This window comes from Narcine bancroftii, chromosome 4 (assembly GCF_036971445.1).
Source record: "Narcine bancroftii isolate sNarBan1 chromosome 4, sNarBan1.hap1, whole genome shotgun sequence".
Lineage (NCBI taxonomy): Eukaryota > Metazoa > Chordata > Chondrichthyes > Torpediniformes > Narcinidae > Narcine > Narcine bancroftii.
The window spans coordinates 41249722-41275799 of record NC_091472.1 but is presented as its reverse complement, the minus strand read 5'-3'; the positions used below and the strand labels follow the sequence as shown (position 1 = coordinate 41275799).

Below are 26078 nucleotides of genomic sequence, written 5' to 3'. Positions count from 1 at the left end.
TAGCTGGCCAGGTGTTGTCTTGTCCCCATGCTCTTCTGCAGGAACAGAGGTTGCCCCCTGCAGTAGGCCAGTGGTGTACCACCACAACTAATAAGGTTAAAGTGTGCCTGAATCAAAAAATCAACAACACAAGAACCTTGTTTAATACTTTCTCATTTAATGTCTGGATAAATGCATTCACTCCCAGTATTTTCCAAATAGTAACTGTGTTGGAACACTACTATAGGCATGTACTCACTGGGCCGGGCAGGCTGGCCCGCCTTCTGTACCTGTAGCCCCTCCCCATAAGATCCCCTAATAAAGGCCAAGAGCCCTAGTCTCCTGCCTTGGACATGAGCCAGCAGCATGTAGAGGCACGTCTGGGTTTTCTGATTAATAAAGCCTTTGACTGATTGCTTCATGTCTGCAGGTGGTCATTGATCGCGCTGCAGTAACTAAGAGTAGGAAGGCTTCTTCAGCTCCTTTTTAACTAGATGAATGAAATGCCATCCTTTTACTGCTGAACATTTTTAGATCAATGGACTCAACGTGGATCCAGAATTGAAAATTGCTCCATTTGTGATCAGTGTCACACAGTAGCACAATACACAAGGGGTGAGAAATGTGTTCAACTGTCATCTGTTTAATGCTCAAACATGCACACATCAAACTCTGCTTCTAGAATGTGTTCAATGGGAGGAGGAGTCACGTGATGGAGTAGTGGCTGGTCAGGAAAACCCTCCTCCAGGAAAATAGGAAAAAAGTTAGGAAAAAGCAAAACATAATAAAAATAAAATATAAGAAATAGAAGATAAAGATACAGAGAAGAGAAAAAAAGATGGCTTCCAAGAAGGAGAAAGTAAAAACAACTGGGAAAAAAAGAAAAGTCGCCGGAGAAGAAAGAAGAAGGGCTTCCCTGCAACAAGGAGCAGGGCGGTGCAGTGGCGAGGAGTGAGGAGCGCCCGACCCTCGAGGTCAATGCCTGCCCTGCGGAGTCACGACTCAACAGCTGGTGGACTACAAAAATGGCTCTCGGAGCCAAATAAAAGTGCGCAATCAAAGGCAAAGGCAGGAGAGGGGCTCAGCAGAGGAGCGGGCTGCCACAAAGCAAACAGCTGAGGGACACCTGACACCAGGGCGCTCAGCTGGAGGACAAGGCAGTAGAAGAGGGAGCGATCAAACAGACGTGGGAGATAGATGGAGGGATGACCGACAAGAAGATCAATGTCAGGAAGCACAACAGACGAGCAGCCCAGGAGGGGAGGACCAGCAAGAAGAGGCCCGACAAAGAGATACAAGCAGCTCATCAGGAAAAACAGAAGAGATACAGACACAAAGAAGAGAAGAAGAAGACACAAACACAGGTACAGACACAGAAGAAGAAGAAGACCAAGGTCTTCACAGAGAAATAGAAGGTAAAACTGATGAACAAGGAGAAATAGAAGGTAAAACTGATGGACAAGGAGAAATAGAAGGTAAAACTGATGGACAAGGAGAAATAGAAGGTAAAACTGATGGACAAGGAGAAATAGAAGGTAAAACTGATGGACAAGGAGAAATAGAAGGTAAAACTGATGGACAAGGAGAAATAGAAGGTAAAACTGATGGACAAGGAGAAATAGAAGGTAAAACTGATGGACAAGGAGAAATAGAAGGTAAAACTGATGGACAAGGAGAAATAGAAGGTAAAACTGATGGACAAGGAGAAATAGAAGGTAAAACTGATGGACAAGGAGAAATAGAAGGTAAAACTGATGGACAAGGAGAAATAGAAGGTAAAACTGATGGACAAGGAGAAATAGAAGGTAAAACTGATGGACAAGGAGAAATAGAAGGTAAAACTGATGGACAAGGAGAAATAGAAGGTAAAACTGATGGACAAGGAGAAATAGAAGGTAAAACTGATGGACAAGGAGAAATAGAAGGTAAAACTGATGGACAGAATATAGATAAAGTCCTTTTTGAAGAACAAATGAGATCACTAAAAGAATGGTTGTCATTAGAGTTTAATGGAATTAAAAGTAAAATGAAAAGAGCAGAAGATAAAATGCAAAGGTTAGAACTGGTAATCATAGAAATAGGGAAAAGAGTAGAGAGTGTAGAAGAGTGGGAAACGGCTGTAGAAATAGAAGTTAATGACAAGAGAAAAATTGGAAGAAAGTGACAAAAAAATTAAAGAGACACAAGAGTTGTTATCTCAGAAAATTGATATTTTAGAAAATTATAGTAGGCGAAACAACATAAAAATAGTGGGCCTGAAGGAGGGTGAAGAAGGCACAGACATGAAGGAATTTATAAAAGGATGGATCCCGAAGGTCCTGGGAATGACAGAAATGCAGGAAGAAATGGAAATAGAAAGGGCACACAGAGCATTAGCTCCAAAACCACAGACACATCAAAAACCAAGATCCATTTTAGTAAAATTTTTGAGATACACGACAAGAGAAAATATACTGGAACGGGCAAGGAATAAAGTTAGAGAAGATAATAAACCATTGGAATACAAGGATCAAAAAATATGTTTTTACCCAGACATAAGTTTTGAACTCTTAAAAGAGGAGGAAGGAGTTTAATACAGCAAAATCAATTTTATGGAAAAAAAGGTTACAAATTCATGTTAAGACATCCACCTTTGGTTAAAATATTTATACCCGGGGAGCAAAACAGACTGTTCTCGGATCCAGAGAAAACGCAAAAATTCACTGAAGGTTTGCAGGACAGGAGAAGAGATGTAACAAGAATGAAGAACGGAGATAAAGTATATATAAAGTATATATAAAGATGTAAAAACAATGTGTATGTAAAGAACTAAAGAGGGAAAAGTGAAGGGAAGGAAGGGAGTAAGGGGGGGGGAAGAGAGAGAGCTTTGTTATATGTGTTTTTTTTAAATGTTTTCTGAAGAGGGCTGGGTAGAGGGGTAATAATCGTCACTGCAAAATCAGTTGACGCTGCGAACAAGATCGCAATCCAAATGGAAAGGGAGTTCTGGTTGCCCGGCAAGGGGTATGGGGCAACTCAGAGAGGGGGTGGGGGGACTTCTGGGGTTAAGGTATTGGTGGATGTAGGAACTGCGGGGGTACTTTATGCCTTAAATGTGTTGTCGTACATTAAGTGTAATAAGAGAAAACTAAGAGATGAAAAGGGGGATGGAGGTGGAAAAGAGGAGTATGCAAGATACAAGATGGCCATGTTGAACTATATGACTATAAACATTAATGGAATACATAACCAAATTAAAAGGAAGAGGCTACTAAATTTATTGAAGAAGGAAAAAATAAATATAGCATTTGTGCAGGAAACGCATCTAACTGAAGCAGAACATAACAAACTAAAGAGAGACTGGGTAGGACACGTAATGGCAGCATCCTATAATTCAGAAGCCAGAGGTGTAGCTATACTAGTTAACAAAAATGTACCAATCAAAATAGAGGAGGAAATAATAGATCTGGCTGGGAGGTATGCAATGATAAAGTGTCAGATATACTCAGAATTTTGGAATTTGCTCAATATATATGCGCCTAACGAGGAGGATCAGAAGTTTATGCAGGATTTTTTTTTTGAAGATTGCAGAAATATATTGATTGGAGGGAATTTTAACCTTAATTTGGACCCAATGTTGGATAAAACTGGACAAAAGAGAAGTAAAAAGATTAAAGTAGCCAAATTTATGGTTAAATCAATGCAGGAAATGAAACTTATGGAGATATGGAGGAGGCAACACCCAAGAGAGAAGGAATTTTCATATTATTTGAGTAGGCACAAAATTTAATCAAGGATTGATATGTTTTTGTTGTCAGCCCATATTCAAGGGAGAGTTAGGAAAACTGAGTATAAAGCTAGACTACTATCAGATCATTCACCCCTATTTTTAGCAATAGAACTGGAGGACATCCCACCAAGGACATATAGACAGGAATTTAGAGAGTTTATTGAACACCAAATTAAAACATATTTTGAAATATACACTGGATCAGTGAAAGACAAATTTATATTATGGGACGCAATGAAAGTCTTCATTAAAGGGCAGATAATAAGTTATGTGTCTAAGATGAAAAAGGATTACAATCAGGAAATAGACCAGTTGGAAAGGGAGATAGTAAGTACAGAAAAGGAATTAGTAAAAAGGGATGATATAACGAAAAGGAGAGAATTAGTGGAGAAAAAAATTAAATACGAAACATTACAAGCATACAAGGTGGAGAAGAACATAATGAAAACAAAGCAAAAGTATTACGAACTGGGAGAAAAAACACATAAAATATTAGCCTGGCAACTTAAAACAGAACAAGCTAAAAGAACGATACTGGCATCGAGGAAAAAGGACAAACAAAAATCGCATATAACCCAACAGAGATTAATGAAAATTTTAAGGAATTTTATGAACAATTGTATCAAACTGAAAATGAGGTGAAAGTTGATAAAATAGAAGAGTTTTTAGCTAAAATTGAACTGCCAAAATTGCAAGAAGAGGAACAAAACAAACTGATAAAACCATTTGAAATAGAGGAAGTACAGGATATATTAAAAAAGCTGCAGAACAATAAAACACCAGGAGAGGATGGATTTCCAATAGAATTTTATAAAACATTTAAAGAGTTATTAATTCCTCCTCTCCTAGAAGTAATGAAACAAATAGAAAAAACACAAAACTTGCCAGATTCATGTAAGACAGCAATAATTACAGTAATACAAAAGATGGGGAAGGATCCACTAACACCAGCATTGTATAGACCAATATCTCTACTTAACTCAGACTATAAGATAATAGCGAAATTATTAGCAAACAAATTGACTGATTGTGTACCTAAAATAGTAAAACAAGATCAAACTGGATTTATTAAGAAAAAACGAACAGCAATGTCTGTAAATTTATTAATCTAATCCACGCAGTTCAAGGAAATAAGAAACCAACAGTGGCTGTTTCTCCAGACGCAGAAAAAGCCTTTGACAGAGTAGAGTGTGTACTTATTTAAAGTTTTACAGAAGTTCAATCTACCAGAAAAATATATAAATTGGATTAAAGCATTGTATAATGGACCGTTGGCAAAGGTAGCAGTAAAAGAATATGTATCGAGTCACTTTTAATTAAGTAGGTCAACTAGACAGGGATGTCCACTATCCCCCTCATTGTTTGCCATAGCAATAGAACCTTTGGCAGAACTGATAAAAATAGAAAATAAAATAAAAGGGATAAAAATAAAAGAGAAGGAGTATAAAATCAGCTTATTTGCAGATGACATCATAGTATACCTAACAGAACCAAAGGTATCAATAAAAGAATTACATAAGAAATTGAAGGAATATGGAGAAAGAATGGGGTACAAGATCAACGCAAATGAAAGTGAAGTGAAGCCAATGAGTAACACAGACTATACAGAATTTAAAAAAGAATCACCATTTAAATGGCAAGCACAAGCAATCCGATACCTAGGGATCAGGTTAGATAATAATTTAAGCCACGTGTACAAACTAAATTATCAGCCACTAATAAAGAAATTGCAGAAAGACATAGAACATTGGAAAGAATTACCACTAACATTGATAGGAAGGGCAAACTGCATTAAAATGAACATGTTCCCAAGGATACAATACTTATTTCAAACATTACCAATTCCCTTAACAGAAAAATTCTTTATGGAACTAAAGAGAATAATAAGGAAATTCTTGTGGAAAGGAAGGAATCCAAGGGTAATGTTAGATCAATTAGCAGAGAGATATGATCAAGGTGGTTTACAGTTACCAAATTTTAGAAATTATTATAGAGCCACACAATTAAGGTATTTATCAGATTTTTACCAGACAAGGGAAAAACCAGAATGGACTAAGATAGAACTAGATAAAATAGGGGTAAAGGTACCGGAACATATACTTTATAAGTGGTATGAAAAGCTGGTGCAATATAAAAGCTCACCAGCATTGCATCATTTACTTAATATATGGAAGAAGATCCACTTAGAAAGGAAAAAAATGAATGATCAAATACCAAAATTGCTATTGACGCAAAATCCACTAACCCCTTTTACAATAGATAATCTTAGAGAATGGGAGAGAAAAGGAATCAAAAGAATAGAAAACTTTTTTGGGATATAATTTGATAACATTTGAACAGTTGAAGTACAAAAATGGAATAACTCGTGGTACAATGTTTGCATATCATCAATTGAAAGCTTATTTAAAGGATAAATTGGGAAACAGCTTGAGATTACCTAAAGGAAGCAGCTTTGAATATGTGATTACAGACACAATGATAATTAAAAGGTTTATAACCAACATGTACATTAAGCTGCAAGATAAGGAAAATGAAATAAACTATAAACCTAAGCAGAAGTGGGAAAAGGATCTAGACACAAAGGTAAAAAATGAAGAATGGGAAAAGTCATGTTCTGGAACTATGAAGAATACAATAAACACACGTTTACGCATGATACAGTATAATTGGTTACACAGGGTTTATATTACTCCTCAAAAATTTTAAAAAATGGGATTCAACATTATCGGATATATGTTTTCACTGTCAGAAGGAAATGGGAACAACAGTACATGCAACTTGGGCATGTACGAAAGTGAATACGTTTTGGGAAGAAATAAATCAGATACTAAATAAAATTACAAAAAATAACATTAAAAAGAACAGATGTTTCTTTTAAGTAACATAAGTGGTAGAGAATTAGGCCTCAAATTGGATAAAGCGCAAAACAAATTCGTTGTAATAGCCTTAGCGATAGCAAAAAAATGTATAATGTCAACTTGGAAAATGGTAGAGAGCATGAGTATACAGTAATGGTACATGAAAATGAATAAATGTATTCCATTGGAAAAAAAACATATAATTAAAAAAATAAAGTCACGATGTTTGAATAAATTTGGGAACCATGCATGGAACATATCAGAGAGAGCTTGCCTATGACCTCCATCCCCTAAAATGAGAATGAAAATGATAAGAAGACAAAATGACTAGATTCAGTGTGTAATAAATAGATGATGCATTTTTCTTGTTTATTTTCTTTTGTGTGAAGATATTGTTTTATGGTTTTATTGTATTCTATATATTGAATATTTATGGATTTTGGAGGGGAGTGGGTAGAGGGGAGGGAGGGAAAGGGGGAAAAAAAGGAAGAAAAGACCACTGTGTAATTTAATGAGAAACATTTGTACATATTTTGGTTGATATGGTTCATAGTGTGAAAAATTTTAAAATTATAAAAAAATTTTAAAAAGTACAATGTGTTCAATGGCATTACCACATTGAATAATTAGAGAATCTATTTGTTTAATCACATTCTGTCCTTTAATGGTTCTTGCCATTGTCAGCAGTTGTTGAGGATTGCAGCAATGTTTCACTGTACAAGTGAAACCTGAAAGTCTGCAGTTGCTGTGATTGTAGTAAAACACTCAAAAATGCTCTAGAAATTCTGGCACAAATTGTGCTTGCCCTCAATAACATCTCCTTTAGCACATCCCACTTTCTCCAAGACAAAGAAGTAGCCATGGCTACTTGCATGTGTCCCAGTCTCGTGGAGCATTCCATGGTACAAACCTACACAGACATGGCTGCTCAACCTTTCCTCCGCTACATCCACGACTGCATTGGTGCTGCCTTATTCACCCATGATGAGCTCATCGTCTATATCCACTTTGCTGACAACTTCTACCCCAACCTCAAATTCACTTGATCCGTCTGTTGCAACAATCTCCCCTTTCTCAACCTCTGTGCCTCCATGTCGGGAGACATACTTGTGACAGACATCTTCTACAAACCCATCAACTTCCATGGCTACCTCGACTACATCTCTTCACACCCGTTCCCCTGCAAGGATTCCATCCCTTTCTCTCAATTCCTCTGCTCCATCACATTTGTTCCCAGCACAAAGTCTTCCATGCCAGATTGTCAGAGATGTCCTTCAAAATGTGGCTTTTCCTCCACCACCATAAACCTGGCCCTCACCCACATATCCTCCATTATCTGCACATCTGCCATGGACCTTTCTGCCCCCAATGATCAACAGGGACAGGATTCCCCTTGTCCTCATTTACCATCACACCAGCCTCCGTGTACAGCATATCCTCCTATGCCATTTCTATCACCTACGACATGATCTCACCAGAAAGCAAATATTTTCCTCTCCGGAATCTGCAGGGACCACTCCATCCATGACTTCCTTGTTCTCTCCTTCCTCCCCACCAGTCATCCCCTTGGTACCTACCCCTGTGACTGCGGAAGATACTCCACTTTCATCCATACCTCCTCCCTCACCAGTATTCAGAATCCCTTACAGTCTTTTCATTTGAAGAAACATTTCATTTGTGAATCTGTAGGGGTCATCTACTGCATCCGGTGCTCCCATTGTGGTCTCCTGTTCATCAGAGAAACTGAGAGATTGCTTTGTTGAGTAACTGTGCTCTGCCTGCCACATTAGCATAGACCTCCCAGTGGCCCCCATTTCAGTTTTCTATCCCATTCCCTTGCTGGTATGTCTGTCCAAGGTCTCGTGTACTGCCAGGCTGCTGCGTGTTCCCCAGCTAGGTCACTCTTCCTTTTTCCCCTCTCTCCTTTCACAGAGCCAAAATCAATTCTCACCTTTCCTCTTATCCAAAAAACACCTTTTGGCTGTTGTTCTGGACTCCTCTCCCCTTCTCTCTCCAGTCTTTATTCTGAAGTCTTCTATTTTTTGCTTGCACCGTGAAACATCAGTGATATCTCTTTACCTCCTATGGATGCTGCAAGACCAGCTGTGTTCCTCCAGCATTTCTGTGTGTTTTAACTGTAGAAGATGAGCATTCAATTGTAGGAAAGATGAAAGTAAACAGACTTGTGGATTTTGATGGAATATTAATTTAGGAGCTATGCTATAGACTATGACGCCACATCTTCATTTGTGCTGTTACACATGCCAAATTAACATCCTGATGCAGGGTCCCACCCTGAAACAGCAGCATTCTCTTTCCCTCCCACTGGCAGATGCCGGTCAACCACCAAATTCCTTCAATTGTTTTTTTTTGCCTGAGATTCCAGTACCTCCAATCCCTGATGTCTGCCACATTAATACCTTCTAATGAAATTAAATCATTATATGTCCTAGATATACCACCAAGGATGTAAAGCATAATAGCCAACCACTATGTATTTGCTGTGTTATTGTTACATAAAGGAAGTGATATGCAGTGTAGATAATAGAGTTGTGTTTATTCTGGGAACTGCAAAGACTTTGATTTTCACAGACAATCTCATGATTGCCTTGTTGTGTTGTCATGGTCTCTGAACCTGACCCAAATTATGGCAAATCGCTCCTTGAAGTTCCTTTTTTCATTTCCGATCCCCTCTTCCACTTAATGGAAGAAAACATTCTTATTTGTAAGTCAATTTTGTTAAACAAGACCTTGTAGTATTAATGATTAGCAAATATTGAAATAGCTTAGTTGGGTTTTAGAGTTCTAACAGATTGAGATTATCTTACAATATTTTTCTGCTTAACTGAATTTTTCAGGATCGGATAGATCAAATGCTTTTCTACCTCGTGTTTTCTTCAACTCTCCAGGAAAGATTTTTTTTGTTTGCAGTCTCTCTTAAAGTCAGAGACTGAAATATTTTCAAATGATGGCATTAAGCCACTCGCACTTTTTAACCATCTTATTTACAAACCTCATTTTTAATTTGTTGAAATTAACTTATTTAGCACTTTGAATATTGTGCCTTTCCACATTCACAAGATACAAAAAGATGAGAAAATAGGAAGATTAGTCTATCTGGCCCCTGAAATCTGCCCAACATTCAATATGACCACATAGACACAAGAGACAGCAGATGCTGGGGTCTGAGGCAAAAAGTCCTCTGCTGGAGGAACTCGGTGGGTTGGGCAGCATCAATGGGAATACTGTAAAAGAATGGTTAATGTCTCAGATTGCCACCCTTCATTAATATGACCATGATTGATCTACCCCAGCCCTCTTTGCTGCCTCTGAGCCAGATCTCCATTTCCCCGAATTCTCTGATCTTTCAATAATATCTCTACTTCCTCTTTAACTACGCACATCAGTTTTAAACGGCAGCAGCAACCTCAGGATACAACGTACCCTGGTATAAGACATTTTCCCCTGTGAGTAAACATCTCAACATCTGTCTTGTCAAGCCCCTTTAGTATTTTTCAGTAAGATTGTTCTTCATTCTTCTAAACTCAAAACGATATAAAACAAAACAAAATTGGTGTGAATCCTTTAAAGGCCTTGGATTAGCATTAAAATCTTAATAGCTGATGGCCTTTGTATTAAGATGGAGTCAAGGTGCTGATGCTAGAAAACACAGAAGCCTAATTGCTCACAGCAAACTCCCACCAGTGTTAATGATCATCTAGGACTCCAGAGTTAATGGCATTGCTTTCTTTAAAATATTGCCATGGAATATTCTTCATCGTCTTGAGAAGTACATATAAAGTATTTTTCCTTTGATTTAGAGAAAATCACAGTATGACAGTCAACTGACAGCATAGTGGCTGTTCTCCTGTCTCTGGAATAGGACTTGAGTTCACAAGGTATTGATTCTGAGGTGAGAGGGCTGATAACTCAGCCAGAAACTGTTCGTATGCACACAATGGGAAGCTCTTTGAATGCCAAGATTGTAGTAGCAACAATGATTGGGGTATACTTCAAATTTCTCTAAAAGGTTTGGTATTATTGCATGGTTCTGTCACTTCCTGAGTGCCCCAGTCCTTTTCTTTCTGGATTGGCCAAAGCCTTCATTGATCTTCTTATTTTTTTAATAATCTACTCTTTTCCTGCTAAGCTGTTAATTGTCTAACTTTCCCAGCCACCAAGTTGCCCACATTGAAAACAGTTTTCTCAGTTTGGGGTATGCCTTTTCATCTGTCCATCCTTTGATTGGACAGCCCATCTAAAGTTGGCAGACAATGCCTTGTATGCAAGACAGCAGATCCACATGACCCTCCAACTCAACTCCCACAACTGTCCAAAATCCAGAACACAGCCAGGTCTCCGGTATGTCTGCATCAACAGAGACATCACAAACTGTTGAAGCATTATGTAGGATCCAACTCAAATAGATGATCATCAATATGTGCCCACGTGTTCTGGAAAAATAGCCAATTTTGCTTTCATCATAAACTGGTTAGATACAAATCCTAATTTCATGCCATGACCACAATTGTGACCATATACAATAGTGACTAACATTATCAATGCTAAGATGGCAAGCATAGGTGGTCGAAATTTTTGTCTGTTTTCAGGGACTAGGATCTCTTAACCAGGCTAACATTTATTACTCATCCTGATATGGTCTTGAGAAAATTGTGTTAGCCACTGTTTCAACTACTTCTGTAGCACAACTATTCAGTCCTGTAGTTGGGATGTTATCAATCTGAAAGCCTTGGTAATGCCACATTGAGTTGTATTGGCTGAAGGCTTGCTTCTGATGGTGGGAATTTCAAGAGGAAGTGGAGATTCACTGTCCAATTAATATTCTGTCCAAATATGGAAATGAGTGCGACACGCTTGTCTTTTGTACTCTTGGTTCTAATAAAAGTGAGCCATCTTTTTGGCCTCTTGTCTGTTTTCCATTGCTCAAAATTGTTCTGCTTGGAGAGAAAGTAAATGTCCAATTTGTTATTTCCAGAAAGTTAAGTTTTATGGCTTACTGGCATCATTTATTGAGTTGTATAATTACAAAGAACATTCTTGAATATACATTAGTAACTCCTTCAGATTTAGTTGACTGTCACACTGCCCACTGTATCTTTAATTTATCTAAAGAAAATATTTCAATTTCAGCCAAAAACTTTTGTTTTGATGAACAAACATTTTATTGTTTGCAGAGGGTCGAATAGTACAGGATTCACAAAATTGCAAATTGTCTGCTCTGTCATAATCCTCACAACCCATGCAACAGATTTTGTATATTACCCTCGAAGCATTTTACAGGTTTATGTGACAATGGCATAGTTTTTGATGGAAATATACTTTGCGGCATCGCCACTTATTTGGGTTCTTATTTGTTGTAAGATTGCTGGAATCTGTGGAATGGTGAGTAATTGGCAGAAGGAAGGCTGTAATGAAAGGGAGGCTGAACTTTAACAAGGAGTCTTTCATTGGCATTGGAGTTTTTTTGTGTAATGGATGAAATACTGAGAGGTTACTTCAGGGTAGTATTTTCTCACACAATACCACAATTAAATTCTCAGTGTGAAATTGATCTAAATGATCAGTAATTGTTATTGATAATAGGATGTTCACAAAATTAATATTTTTGATATTTTAAATCAACATTCATCCAACAAGTTGTAAGAATGTACCTCAATGGAAAAGAAAACCAGCACTACTAAAAGCAAGCAATATAAAACTCAGTTTGTGCATCACACAAAAATGTAAACTATAGTATTTGAAAAGCTAAAATATCTATTGACCTGCACCTGGCCAAATAAACAGCTGTGCTCTTTGAAACTCCAGTCTCTATCAATAATGAGTTAAATGCAAGAAAATAGGAAAAAGCGTTGCTCATTTATCTTCCTGTTCTTTCTGCTGCTCTTGGATGATAGTTGATCTACAACTTAATCCATTAAACTGTACTGTGTACATGTCCTTTGATTTGTCTGTAGATCTCCATTTTGAAACACTTTGTTCTATCAGCTGTAATTTATTTTCACAAAATAACCAGGTGTTCACTAGTACCTTGATTTAGAACCATAAAACAATAGAATCACAGCACAGAAACAGGCCCCTTCAGCCCTTCTAATCTGTGCCAAACCATTTTTCTATCTAGCAGTGTCTGAGCAGTGCTACATCCCAAGTCATTCTCTCCAAGGCCAGAATCATGTGTGCCATCTTCTTTGCCCCTCTCGTACATCCGTCCCAGTTCAAGGTAAGTCCAACATGTTCCAAGCTATGCCCCTCTTTTGACTGTGGCACAAAATCTCCAACAGTCAAAGGAGAGGCTTCTCACTCGTATGGCTGACAAGTTTCAGTAGATGATGAAGAAAATGCAGCACAGCAATACTTCTCATCCAATGCGAGGTGGGAGGTTCTAGCATGCCTCTCGTGAGAAGCAGTTTGTAAGGTCTGCAATGGCCCAAGCCACACCACCATTTCACACTGCAGGTCTAAGAGATTGTGTTTTGCCAGCCTTTGCCCAGGCCACACCAGACTGAATTGCCCTCCTAATAACTCCTACCAACCTCAATCTGAGAGGAACTAGAGGGAGGCAGTACAGGTCACACTAAAGACTCCGAAACTGATGACATATCTGACACTGAGAGAGTTTTCACATCTGTGAGAGACTGGTGTGTAATGACTCATTGTTGTTTAGCAGAATATTCACAAAGTTGGCAGTAGTGACAGTCCTTTCTACACACCTGTGGTGATTGGTGGAGCAGTGAAAATGGACAGAATGTTGGACAGTGGCTGAATGGGCTGCAGCATCAGTGAAACAGCCGAGATGATACTGAGAAAGGCTGAGTTGATTACAGACCAAAAACAGATCAATGTGAATGTTGTCCTCGTTGGATGTGGCAAACTTTGTGTTTAAACCAAAGTGTGCTTTTGACATAGAGATGGAAGTACATGGCTGTAAGATATTCGTTCCCACAGTAGTTGTTCCAGAACAACATGATAAGTTGATACTAGGGGCCATTGTTATCAAACCCATCCTGCATCAGTCTAAGCTATGCGAGTCCTATTGGAAGACAGTGTCTGGCCCCTGCCCAACCAGTGACTCTGAAACCAAACATTTCCTTTCTATGCTCTCTGGTCTGAGCCCATGTAGAAGTGAAGATATTGCTGACAAGGTCTGTACTGTCAGGTGTAACTCAGCTACCTGCCTCGAGCCTGGCCATGACTACCTCATCTGGGGACAATGCCCAAACACACTGTTGTTTCCCCAGGCAGCACCATCAGGACAAGTCCAATGTTCAGGCTGGTTGCAAATCTGTGTTTCAGGCTCTAGCTGACTAAAACATTAATCAAATAACCTATGGGTTAAGAAGTTTTATATTGGTAAAAAAAAATTCCACCGTTTCAAGTTCTCTTCAGTCATAGGCCAACACTATGTGTGTGGGGGTGTACAACGCACCCTTTTGCCAGTTGCTGGATTGAAGAATGAGCACTGCCTTCATGCCACTTTGTCTTTATGGGATACCTTTGGTGTTGGTTTTCTCAATACTGACCCTTTGCAAATTGTCAGTTGTAGTGTTTTCTTTGGTGCATTCTGTGTATTGGAAGCTTGTATTAAAAAAAATTCAACAGGGGTGAGTATAACAGAGTTAAGAATGTATTTTAATAATTTTTATTCTCAATTCTATACTTGTGAATTTTATCTCTGAGTTATTTGTATTTAATGTAATTTAAAAATGTTTCTGGTAGAAATGAGTTTGGCGGTCTACACTTCCTAAGTCCCTCCTTTCTGGTTCCTCAAGCTGCTTGTTACCTTGTTAAGAGTAAATGTAGGAGAAAATTACTGCTGGGCTATCTTAATGTTTTCTTTGGAAAATGAATTGTTGATGTTATCAGTCTTAATGTCAATGTTCATTGCTAATATTATGTTTTACAGTTGGTTTTGTATTGTTTTAACCATTAATGTAAGTTTTATGGGCATTTTTGTCTAACATGTTTAAGCACCATTACTATGTGGCCGGCGTAGTGTTACCGAGCTTTCAGTGTAAATTCTGTTATCTTGCATGCTTGGGAGCAAAGGGGCAAAAAGGATGAGAAACCAGAGGCAATGGGTGTGTTATTTTGCCTTCTACAGGTACACATTTTCATTGTTAAATATGACTTTGGCCAGTTAGTTTCTCTATGCAATTTTTATCTCTCCCACTGGGTGTCACTGTTGTTCACTTAGTATATATATATATATATATATATATATATATAGTCTTTTTTATATAGTTTGAAAAGATTTTAAAGTGTGAAATGTTTTCCTGGCAAATCTTAAAAGCTCCTGACTAATACTGTGTACATTGAGTAGAGTACATATCTTGAAATGTTTAAAATAGAGTATCTGTGTGTTGTTGAGGAAAAGAATGAAGATATTGCTTGTAACTTTGCTAAGAGAGCAAAAGGGCAGAAAAGCATGAAAAAAACAGAAGGCCAAATGGTTTTTTTTGCCTTCTACAGGGAGCAAATAAATGCAGGAAAACAATTCCATGAATTGGGTCAAAGCCTCCCTGTACACCTCCGCGGTCGCGTGATTTCAAATAAAAGTCCTGTCGGCTCCCTCAACGGGTCATTCAAAGCACATTCAGAGCTGATGGCAATTGGCTGGACCCTGCAGGAGCATTGCATCTCCACTCTTTCGATCCCTACAGGTCCACGTCAGCACTGGTGGTACAGCGGCTCTGGCAGCACTTCCATCTTGATGGTTTGATAGTTGGATTTGTTTTGATTAATTAGTAATTATTAATAAATAAAGTGCTTTAAAAGAAAAAAAAAACACACTGCTTTGGTGAATTTCCATTGCTGCTGGTCTGTTATGTAACAGGTGCCAGTGTAAACCAGAAGACCGAGGCAATGATCTTTGGTAACTGTCTAACCAGTCCACTATCTCCTTAATGTTCAGATCAGACTATCTGAAGGTGTTGGGGATCTGGTTTGAAGGGGATGAGGGATGCATCAAGAATTGGTCAGAGTGAATTGCAAAAGTTCACTAGAAATAGGGTCTGTAGGTATCATTTTCCCTCTCAATAACAGGGAAGAGCCTTGTCAGCAGCTGTGAGGTGCTTTCAGTTCTTCTGTATCCCCCCCACCCCACCACATCTCTGCCCTGGAGGTCAGCAGTACAGTCTTCCAGATCCCTATGATGATCACCTTTGTGTATGGTTATATCTGGCTAGGAATGGAAACAAAGTGCCAAGGCACCAGCACCGCTAAATGCTAAGGTTCTACCTGCCCCAGGTGCTGTGAAGGATGGGCCAGGCACCGTTGCTGTGCAATGTTCCAGTCAGCTGAACTTTGCTACACCATTTATCCTTCGTGGAATATTTTTTCTAGACCAACACTTTTGGTCATAAGATCATCAGGCAATGGTCAGCAAGGATCGACCTGCAGATGCTGAGAGATGAGGACTCAATGGACACACTGGGGTAGTTCCCTGAGTAGATTGTCCAGGTCATCTGGCAGAATGCTTCCTCACCAGTTCTCACAAACGAGCACCAGGACTCGGAGGTGAGAGGTGCCCTCCCAGTCAGATCCTTCCTGTGCAACCAAATATCACCCACAATGTACGATGCTGAGGTGACTGCAGTGGAGTGGAGACAGACGCCCAGCTCTTCGAAGAATGCAGTTCATCCCAGCAGCAGCGTGACAGAGAACTCTCTGTTTTTCTGGCTGTTCCTGAGGGAACACTCTGAGTCAGACATCCAAAACTGCTGAAAGATCATCAACTCTGAAAAGAAGCACTTTGGTCTGCCTGAAACTTATTGGTCTTTCAGAGCATAAAGATGTCAGTGTGGGAATTGCAGACTGGCACATACCAGTCCGCAGGAGTACGTACGGACAGATGCACTGAGACTTGGCACAGCCAATGTGATGAAGTAACAACAAGGTGTCACAGTGGCAACAATGGTAAAAATAGAAATTAATTTAACAATGTACAGTGATGGAAATATATGGAAACAAACCTAAAAGTGAGAAGAGACTTTGAAGAGCTTTCCTCTGGTATATCTAAATTGAATAAATATAGCTTATAAAAAAAAGTATTATGGTTGAGTCCTGTTAACATTAATTTACATGTAGGTTTACCTTTACCAACTTTTCAAGTACCTTGATGTTTGCCTAAAAGGATAGGTCTGATGGATGTAATGTATTTGCATTTTCTAAATGTGCTGTGAGACTTCCACTAAAGTAAGGTTCATGGATTTGGGGTTCATACATTAATATGAGTTAGAAATAAATGACTTTTTTTTTTAAGTTGATGCGATTCCTCACTCATGGAAACCCAAAGAAAAATGCTCGACCTGTTATTTACAAGCTATTTTAAATTACTGTGTCAAAATTTGATAACTCAGAAAATAAATTAAGAGACTGGGAAGTAGTTAGGCTGAGTGAGTGATAAAGAATGTGGTAGGTGAAGAGATTTTTTTTTTAATCCACTTGGTAGGGGAAAACAACAGAACATTTCTTTGAAATGGAAAGAGATTGTGAAATTATCAAACTTGTAAACATCTGGGCAGCATTCAATATCTGTGCTTGCATTTAACATCAACAAAGGTAAACTTCATCCTTTGCTATTGTTTAACATTTTTTGAGGTTTGACCAACAATTGCCATTTGAAGAGGAACTAGGTTAAAATCCATTGGCCATTTTATTCAGGATTACGTGGAAAAACAAATCAACTACTTATAATGTTGATGAAAGTATTTATTGTATAGTTGTTTTCATTTCTGATGACTGAAAATGCTGTCTTATGTATTATTTGATTCAATATTCTGAAACAAAATTGTTTTAATTTGGTTAAACATCAGAGGCATGTAATTTACTGGATCTGATGCATATATTATACAAATCTGAATCAAATGGGTGGTATTTTCATTAATTGTCAAGAGTCACATTAAATGTGGCACTAACATTGTCTTCCGTAATGTGAAATGTCCAAGTGAACCTGCAATTATTTAGATTGATGTACATTAAGGAAGACAAATTACTCTGATATAAACTTTTGTCCTTAATACATTTGCTGTTAACTTAATATATTAATTCTAAATTGGAATTTGTTAAACACTCGCAAGCAGTTCTACCATGCAGTGCTCTCTCATAGAATGGGAACAGTCAATTCTTGAAACTGTTCTGAGTGGATTGGCTTTTTTAGATTAAAAGTTGTTACCTTAATTTTTGTTTGATTAGTTAAGACCATCACTTGGTCTTAATTACTTTGATTCATGTAATCATTATTATGTATCTAATAAGCAGGGACTCTTTTGGGTCAAATTCTCTACAAGAGAGACAAGTTGGCAATCAGAAGTTATATTTTTCTGAACCAAATTGTGTAATCCAAGTCAGATGGGATCACATTACTGATGTTTGACCGAAAACCTGGTTTGTTCATGGGACCCAGTGGATAATCCCACAAGATAGTTTGTTAATGAATCACTGGTCCTTTCTGAACAAGCATGAAGAAGCCTGCCATTCTGTTCTTGGGTAAACTATTCATTTTAAGCTAATTAAATTCCAAGAGTAAACCTATATCTCTATTAATCAGGCCTGTCTAGTAACTTTCCCAGAGACCAGATGCATTCTATTGTCACACAAAGTACATTTCCAGCCTGTCTGATCCACTTCATTATTTTCTTCCCTGCTCCCACGCATATTTCCTAAGGTTTTTAACCCTGCTTTTGCAATATATATTTTTCAGATTGTTTATTCTATCTTTGAGCAAAGAACAGTACAAAACAGAAGCAGGGTCACTGCCAATCAAAGTAATCCCATTTAGCAGCCTGTGGTCTGTACCCCTCTTTTCCCTGCCTCTTTGTGATTGTGGCAAATATTGCTCTTTCATCTGCTTATACCACCTCCCTTGGCAGTGCATTCCAGGATAGTACTATTCTCAGTTTATAGAACCATAGAATGCTACAGCACAGAAAACAGGCCATTTGGCCCATCTCATCTGTGCTGACCATCATTCCCCTAGTCCCACTGACCTGCTCCCATTCCATAACCCTCCAAGCCTCTCCCATCAATGTACCTATCCAATTAATTCTTAAAACACACTATCAAGCCCATATTCGCCACATCAGATGGCAGCTCATTCCACACTCCAACCATCTCTGAGTGAAGAACCACCCTCTTATGTTCCCCTAAACCTTTCCCCCTTCAGCTTAAAACAATAACCTCTTGTATTTATTGTCCTCATTCTAAGTGGAAAAAGCCTATTTTTTTCCACTTTGTCTATATTTCTCATAATCTTGTAAACCTCTATCAAATCTCCCCTCATTCTTCTTCACTCCAAGGAATAAGGTCCTAACCTATTTAATCTTTCCCTGTAACTCAGCTCCTGAAGACCCAGCAGCATCCTCATAAATCTTCTCTGCACTCTTTCAACTTTATTGCTATCCTTCCTGTAGTTAGGTACCAAAAACTGCACAAAATATTCTAAATTTGACCTCACCAATGTCATATAAAACTTCAACATAATATCCCAACTCCTATACTCAATACTTTGATTAATAAAGGCTAAGATACCAAAAGCTTTCTTTACAACCCTGTCAACCTGTGAAGCCACCTTCAGGGAATAATGGTAAAACACAGGATTCTGTTGACACTGTGGTAAAGTGGGAAAAAACACACAAATGCTGGAATAACTCAGCAGGTCAAACAGTGCCATGATGTAGCAAAGGTAATGATACATCACCACTGTTTCGGGCTTGAGCCCTTCATCATCACACCTTGATGAAGGGCTTGAGCCCAAAACTTTGATGTATCTTTACCCTTGCTACATCATGGCACTATTTGACCTGCTGAGTATCTCCAGCATTTGTGTGTTTTTTTCAGGGAATCATATATTTGTACTCTCAGATCTCTCTGCTCCTCTGCACTCCTCAGTGCCCTACCATTTACTATAGATCTCCTTTCTTAGACTACCTTTCAAAAATGCATCACATCACATTTGTCTGCATTAAACTCTATCTGCCATTTTTTTTTAGCCGATTCTCCTAGCTGGTCCAGATCCCTCTGTAAGCTTTGAAAATCTTCCTCACTGTTCAATACACCACTTATCTTTGTGTCATCAGCAAACTTGCTGATCCAATTCTTCACGTGATCATCCAGATCATTGATGTATACAACAAACAACAATGGTCCCAACACAGATCCCTGAGGCACACCACTAGTCAGGCCTCCAGTCTGAGAAGCAACCATCCACTACCACTCTCTCTTTTCTTCCACACAGTTTACAACCCCTCTACGTATACCTAGTGTCTTAACGTTCTGAACTAACCTTCCATGTGGGACCTTGTCGAAGGCCTTACTAAAGTCCATGTTGACAAATCCACAGCCTTTCCTTCATCTACATTCTTGGTAACTTCCTCAAAAAACTCAACAAGATTTATTAAACATGACCTACCATGCACAAAACCATACTGACTGTCCTTAATCAGCCCATGCTATTCAAATATCTATATATCCTGTCTCTCAGAACTCCTTCCAATAACTTACCTTCTACTGATGTCAGGATCACCAAAGCCCTTTTTAAACAGCGGGACAACATGTGCTACTTTCGAATCCTCTGGCACCTCACCTGTGACTAAGGACATTTTGAATACATCAGCCAGGGCCCTTAAAATTTCTACACTAGTCTCCCTCGATGTCTGAGGGAATATCATATCCAGCCCAGGTGATTTATCTACCTTTAATTATCTACCTGAATATAATTTAAAGGGTGAAAAACTACAGCATGCTGTTGTGCAGAGGGACTTGGGAGTGCTTGTGCATGAATCGCAAAAAGTTGGGTTGCAGGTGCAGCAGGTTATTAAGAAGGCAAATGGAATGTTGGCCTTCATCGCGAGAGGAATTGAATCAGGAGTAGGGAGGTAATGTTACAACTGTATAATGTACTGGTGAGACCGCACCTGGAGTACTGTGTCCAGTTCTGGTCTCCATATTTGAGGAAGGATATACTGGCTTTGGAGATGATCCAGAGGAAGTTTACTAGGTTGATCCCTGGGATGAAGGGGTTGACTTATGATGAAAGATTAAATCGTCTAGGATTTTATTCGCTCGAGTTCAGAAGAATAAGAGGAGATCTTATAGAAACATATAGGATTATGAAGGGTATGGATAGGATAGATGTAGGAAGGTTTTTTGAGCTGGCCGGGGAAACTAAAATGAGAGGACACAGTCTCAAGATTCGGGGGAGTAGATTTAGGACAGAGATGAGGAAAAATAGTTTTTTCCCCAGAGAGTAGTGAATGTTTGGAATACTCTGATCAGGGAAGTGATTGAGGCTGCCTCATTAAACATATTTAAAATTCAGTTACATAAATTTTTACATGATAGAGGAATTAGGGGATATGGGAGAAGGCAGGTAGGTGGAGTTAGGTCATAAACTAGATCAGCCATGATCATATTGAATGGCGGAGCAGGCTTGATGGGCCATTTTTGGCCTACTCCTGTTCCTACTTCCTATGTTATGTTCCTATGTTTATTCACTGTAAGGCAGCAAGCACCTCTTTCTCCTTTGTGACAGAGTATATAGATATATATATAGATATGTTTTTGGGAGATAAATTGAGAAAGGTTTGTTAGAGCAGGTCACATACAAACAGTTTGAAACAGATCTTATTTGAAATGCTGGAGCTCAGCTAATCCTAGACATATTGGCTTCTCAGCTTTTGCAAGAGCTTTGAAGAGTGCTCAAGAGACTTCACTAATGGGTTGTTTGCAAAAGGCAACAGATGAAATAGCATGCTGGAGTCACTGCTGTCTGGAGGAGAACTTGCTGTTATAAGAGGGTCATGTGGTTTTTCCAGCAGAGAGAGTCAAAAAGGTTTTCTCTTAGAGAGAGAAATACACACACACACACACAGCAGAAGTAGTTGGGACTGGAACAGGACAAGCTGGCAAGCCCATTTGGAAGACGGCTTAGTCAAAGCCTTTGTGGTCCATGCAAGAGGATGTTTCACTTGGAATAAGAGAAACAAAAAGGAACTCTGACCTGAAAGAAAGAAGTTATCATCTGGTTCAAGTTACGTCAGCAAGACACAGGAGTGGCTGATTAAAAAGGAATCAGTTGTGGATGTCCTAGAACAACAAATCTCTCTCTCTGAAAACTGATAGGAACCTTCCTGAGTGGTAACCATTTACCTCTCAAGCATCAAAGCCTGGTGAACTTTATAAATGTTAAATTATGTGCACAGTATAAGAATTACCTGCAACCGGTGAACTTGGAGGAGCGAGAAGTACGATTGGTCTGTGAACTAAATAACTTTCCTGAACTTGTGCACATGTGCGCTTAGAATTAGAAGAGGGTTGTTAGGTTAAAGTAAGTCAATAGAGGAATTAAAGTTTGATTCTGTTTTCATGTTTAAAGATAATTAAAAGCAACTTTTGTTTAAGTGACCATTTGTTGTAGTGAATATCTATTGTTGCTGGGCTTATGGGTTCTCTGGGCTCATAACATCTTAATCTCCATCCATTCCATGACTCTTCTGTATGTTTCCCTTCCTTATCTGAGTAAGTAGTGATACAAAAATATTTAAGATCTCCTCCAATATAGAGACTCCTTACATAATTGACCACTCTGACCCTCGAGGGGACCAATTTTGTCCCTTACTATCCTTTTACTCTTAATATTCTTTTAGAAACCCTTTGGGTTTACATTCACATTATCTGCCAGAGCAACCTGATTTCTTTCTTGAGTATTTTCTTTTGTTTTTTAGTACTCTTCAAATACTTAATTATCCTCCTTGTTGCCTGTACTTACTCTAAATCTACCTCTTTTTCTTAACCAGATCACCAATATCCCTTGAAAACCAAGGTTCCCTCTGCCTGTTAACTTTGCCTTTAATCCTAACAGGAAAATCCAAATTTTGCACTCTCAAGATTTTGCCTTTGAAGGCCTTCCACTTACCTAACACACCCTTGCCATAAAACAACATATCCTACTCCACACTTCCTAAAACCTTTCTCATTTCCACAAAATTTGCCTTCCTCCAATTTAGAATCCCAACATGAGGACCAGACTTGTCCTTTTCCATAAATAAGATGGAATAAATAAGTCCAGAGAAGGGAAAGAGAAGCAAAGGAGACCCCCCCGCCCGCACGCCCCTCCCTCCCTCCCCTCCCCTCCCTCCCCTCCCCTCCCTCCCCTCCCCTCCCTCCCCTCCCTCCCCTCCCCTCCCTCCCCTCCCCTCCCTCCCCTCCCTCCCCTCCCTCCCCTCCCTCCCCTCCTCTCCCCCCTCTCCCCCCTTCTCCCCCCCTCTCCCCCCCTCTCCACCCTTCTCCCCCCCTCTCCCCCCCTCTCCCCCCCTCTCCCCCCCTCTCCCCCCCTCTCCCCCCCTCTCCCCCCCTCTCCCCCCCTCTCCCCCCCTCTCCCCCCCTCTCCCCCCTGCCCTCCCCCCCTGCCCTCCCCCCCTGCCCTCCCCCCCTGCCCTCCCCCCCTGCCCTCCCCCCCTGCCCTCCCCCCTGCCCTCCCCCCTGCCCTCCCCCCTGCCCTCCCCCCTGCCCTCCCCCCTGCCCTCCCCCCTGCCCTCCCCCCTGCCCTCCCCCCTGCCCTCCCCCCTGCCCTCCCCCCTGCCCTCCCCCCTGCCCTCCCCCTGCCCTCCCCCCTGCCCTCCCCCCCTGCCCTCCCCCCCCTCCCTCCCTCCCTCTCTCCCCACCTCCCCCCCTCCCCCCTCCCTCCCCTCCCTGTATACCAACCAGAGTCCTTTCCTTGTGTTTTATTGACATTCACTTTGAGTTCCAGAAGGGCTGATGGAGTTTGTTGGCCTTTGTTGAACTCCTGTAATTTGAGAGCAATATAATTTTATAATGTTCATGAGATTCTCATGAACTTACACTGGACATTACATCATAGAAATTGAACTTTTGTTCCAATGTCTTTGAAGTATATGCTTATGTCATCCCATCAGCATATAGCCTTAAATCTGTATTTTTTTTGTTCTGACGGATTATAGCTCACTTCCACTAAAGTAACAAAATTACATTTCTCCTTGATTCCTTGTTAGTTGCCCCATCATGGGTTTTCCAAATGATAACCTCTTCTTCTAGGTCACCACAGAGTTCCTCTTGTCTCCCTTATTTCAGGAGAAATGCTCTAGCCGGCCATTTCCTCTTGAAAGGTCTGCAAGGGTTTTGAACGTAAGGACTACTTGGCTACCCCTGCTTCTGTTATGTTCTAGTCAGTTCATTGATTTCAAAATACATTGATATCTGTGGAGGAGTAGGAAATCAGTGGTACCCTTTGAAGTTCAATATTTAATTGCCCCTGTATGCACTCCAGAAGTCAAAATTGGTTTCACACGATCTTTGGTAATAATGACAAGTGTTGGATGCTAAGTGCTAGTTTGCATATATCATTGACCTATCAGGGCGTGTGTAGTCAAGACTTCTAACAGCTGAATGCACTTAATAGCAACCATCAACGCATGTACGTGGATTCCTACCTTTGTACCTGTTGGCATTAAGGCAATGTAGGATTGGTTTGACTGTAGGATTAGAATGGTCTTGTGGAAAATTGTATTGCAGTTTACTCCAAACTAATGAAGCAATTTCTTCTTTTCAGATGAAGCAACTTGAGAGGCAAGTCATGGAGGCCAACCGTCGTGCTGACAAGGCAAACCAGCAGGTGGTGTATAAACAGGCTACCTCTTCGCCAATGTTCATGGAGTTTCGGATGGAGCTGCAAGTCTTCAGTGGTTACTTGCTAACGCTTAACTATTGGTTCAGTTGTTGCCTCTCCCTGAAATCTGCCTGCTCCTATATTCTCCAGTGTGATCCTGAGTATACTCTTCCGCTGGAACTCCTCTGAGCTCTTCATGGCTAAGTAGAGTGTGGTGGGGGAGGGGTGCTATCTCAGTATAGACTTGGATCATCGCCGAGGCACTGCCCCAGGCTCTTCAGCTGTCAAAAGTGTCTGTTACTGAATGTTTGTAGATATTCTTGATGTTCACATTCAAAACAACTTGATTTTTTTTCTCTCTTGTAAACACAAAAAATGGCCACAGATTTTAATCAAATGGAAGAGCCAGTCCTGCTTTTTCACTCCCATGTAATTTCTCCTGTACATTTGAATAGAGCCACATATTTAGACAGGTTGAATTTGGTGTGGTATCAGCAGACAGACATTCCATCTTGAGAGCTGTAAAAGTTTGTTCCGTCCTGTTCCAGTAAATTCCATGAATAGGCTACCAATGGAGCAAATGGGAGCTGGTACTAGTAGGACGTATCTTCACTGACTTAGACTCACTGTTGATTTGCATACAGGGGCTTCCACAGAGAAGTGCAGGTGAGATCCAGCTTCAGTGCTGGCATCAGGACAGAAGATCTGGACCATTAATTTATTGTTAATTTGTAATAAACCTATTGTTTCCTGATTCAGGTAGTTCTCCCTTGATTGTAGCATTCCATCTGATCCTGTAATGGAACACTGGAAGTTTTAAATTATAAAAACTGTATATGAACATTATGGGAATGAAGTGAAAAGGGGAAGTGATGCAGAGATAAGATCAGCAATTAACTTAAAGTCTGCAGATGCTGGGGTCAAGTACAAAACAGAAATGTGCTGGAGAAACTCAGCAAGTCACACAACTACATGGCCTGCTGAATTTCTCCAGCAATTTGCAGCTATGAGCTTAAAATTTGAAACAGATATTAGGGTCACAAGAGGCAATAGACAATTAATATTTTAAATATCCTGAACAGGCGATGGTTATTCTTAAACCACATTGGAGATAACAGGGTAAGAAGAGATTTCTTTCGCTGAAGGAGACTAGTGGATCTTTTAGTTCACAAGTGTTGAATGCTTACAGTTGCACTTTTTATAAATTATCCAAATTTTAATTCAGTTGTTAATTTCTACTACTTTCTCTGGCAGCTTGTAGAGTTCTACAAAACAAACAGATCCTCAGCCCAACTCTAAACATTCTCTATCCATGTACTTGTCTATGTGACTTTTGAACATTACAATTATCCCCATTTCTACCACTTCTTCTGGCAGCTTGTTCCCTAAACCCACCAATCTCTGCGTTACCCTCAGGTCCCTTTTCAATCTTTCCCCTCTCTCCTTGCATCTATACTCTCCAGTTTTAGATTCCCATATTCTTGAGGGTGGGGGAATACTATTTACTTTATCCCTTGCCCCTCATGATTTTATAAACCTCCAAGTTTCCCCTTGCGCTTCTACATTCGATGGAATAAAGTTTAGGTTTGTTTATTTATCACAAAATACCTAGAACAATGAGAAGGTTTTTCTGTGAACAGACTAAATAGTTATCCCTAATATTGGTATGGCGTGTAAAAAGCACTTTTTACAAAATATAGGATTACAAGCTCAATTGGCACCAAGCAAGGGCAGGATGATAGCACTGTTATAAGGTTTATTGAGGAACCTGATGTCTTGGGGGAAAAAACTGTTAGTTTGAGCCTTCTCTCCAGTGGGAGCAGGGACAAGA

At 39.7% G+C, this 26078-nt stretch overlaps 1 protein-coding gene across 1 annotated transcript in view; it reads left to right on the top strand.

Annotated features, from left to right (window-relative positions):
* plekhh2 (pleckstrin homology domain containing, family H (with MyTH4 domain) member 2) overlaps nt 1-26078 on the top strand; it is a 130955-nt gene that overhangs the window by 24047 nt on the left and 80830 nt on the right. Inside the window, exon 4 of the mRNA XM_069931117.1 lies at nt 24191-24253. Within this exon, the coding sequence (XP_069787218.1) occupies nt 24191-24253 (63 nt within the window). The remainder of the gene's footprint in view (nt 1-24190; nt 24254-26078) is intronic.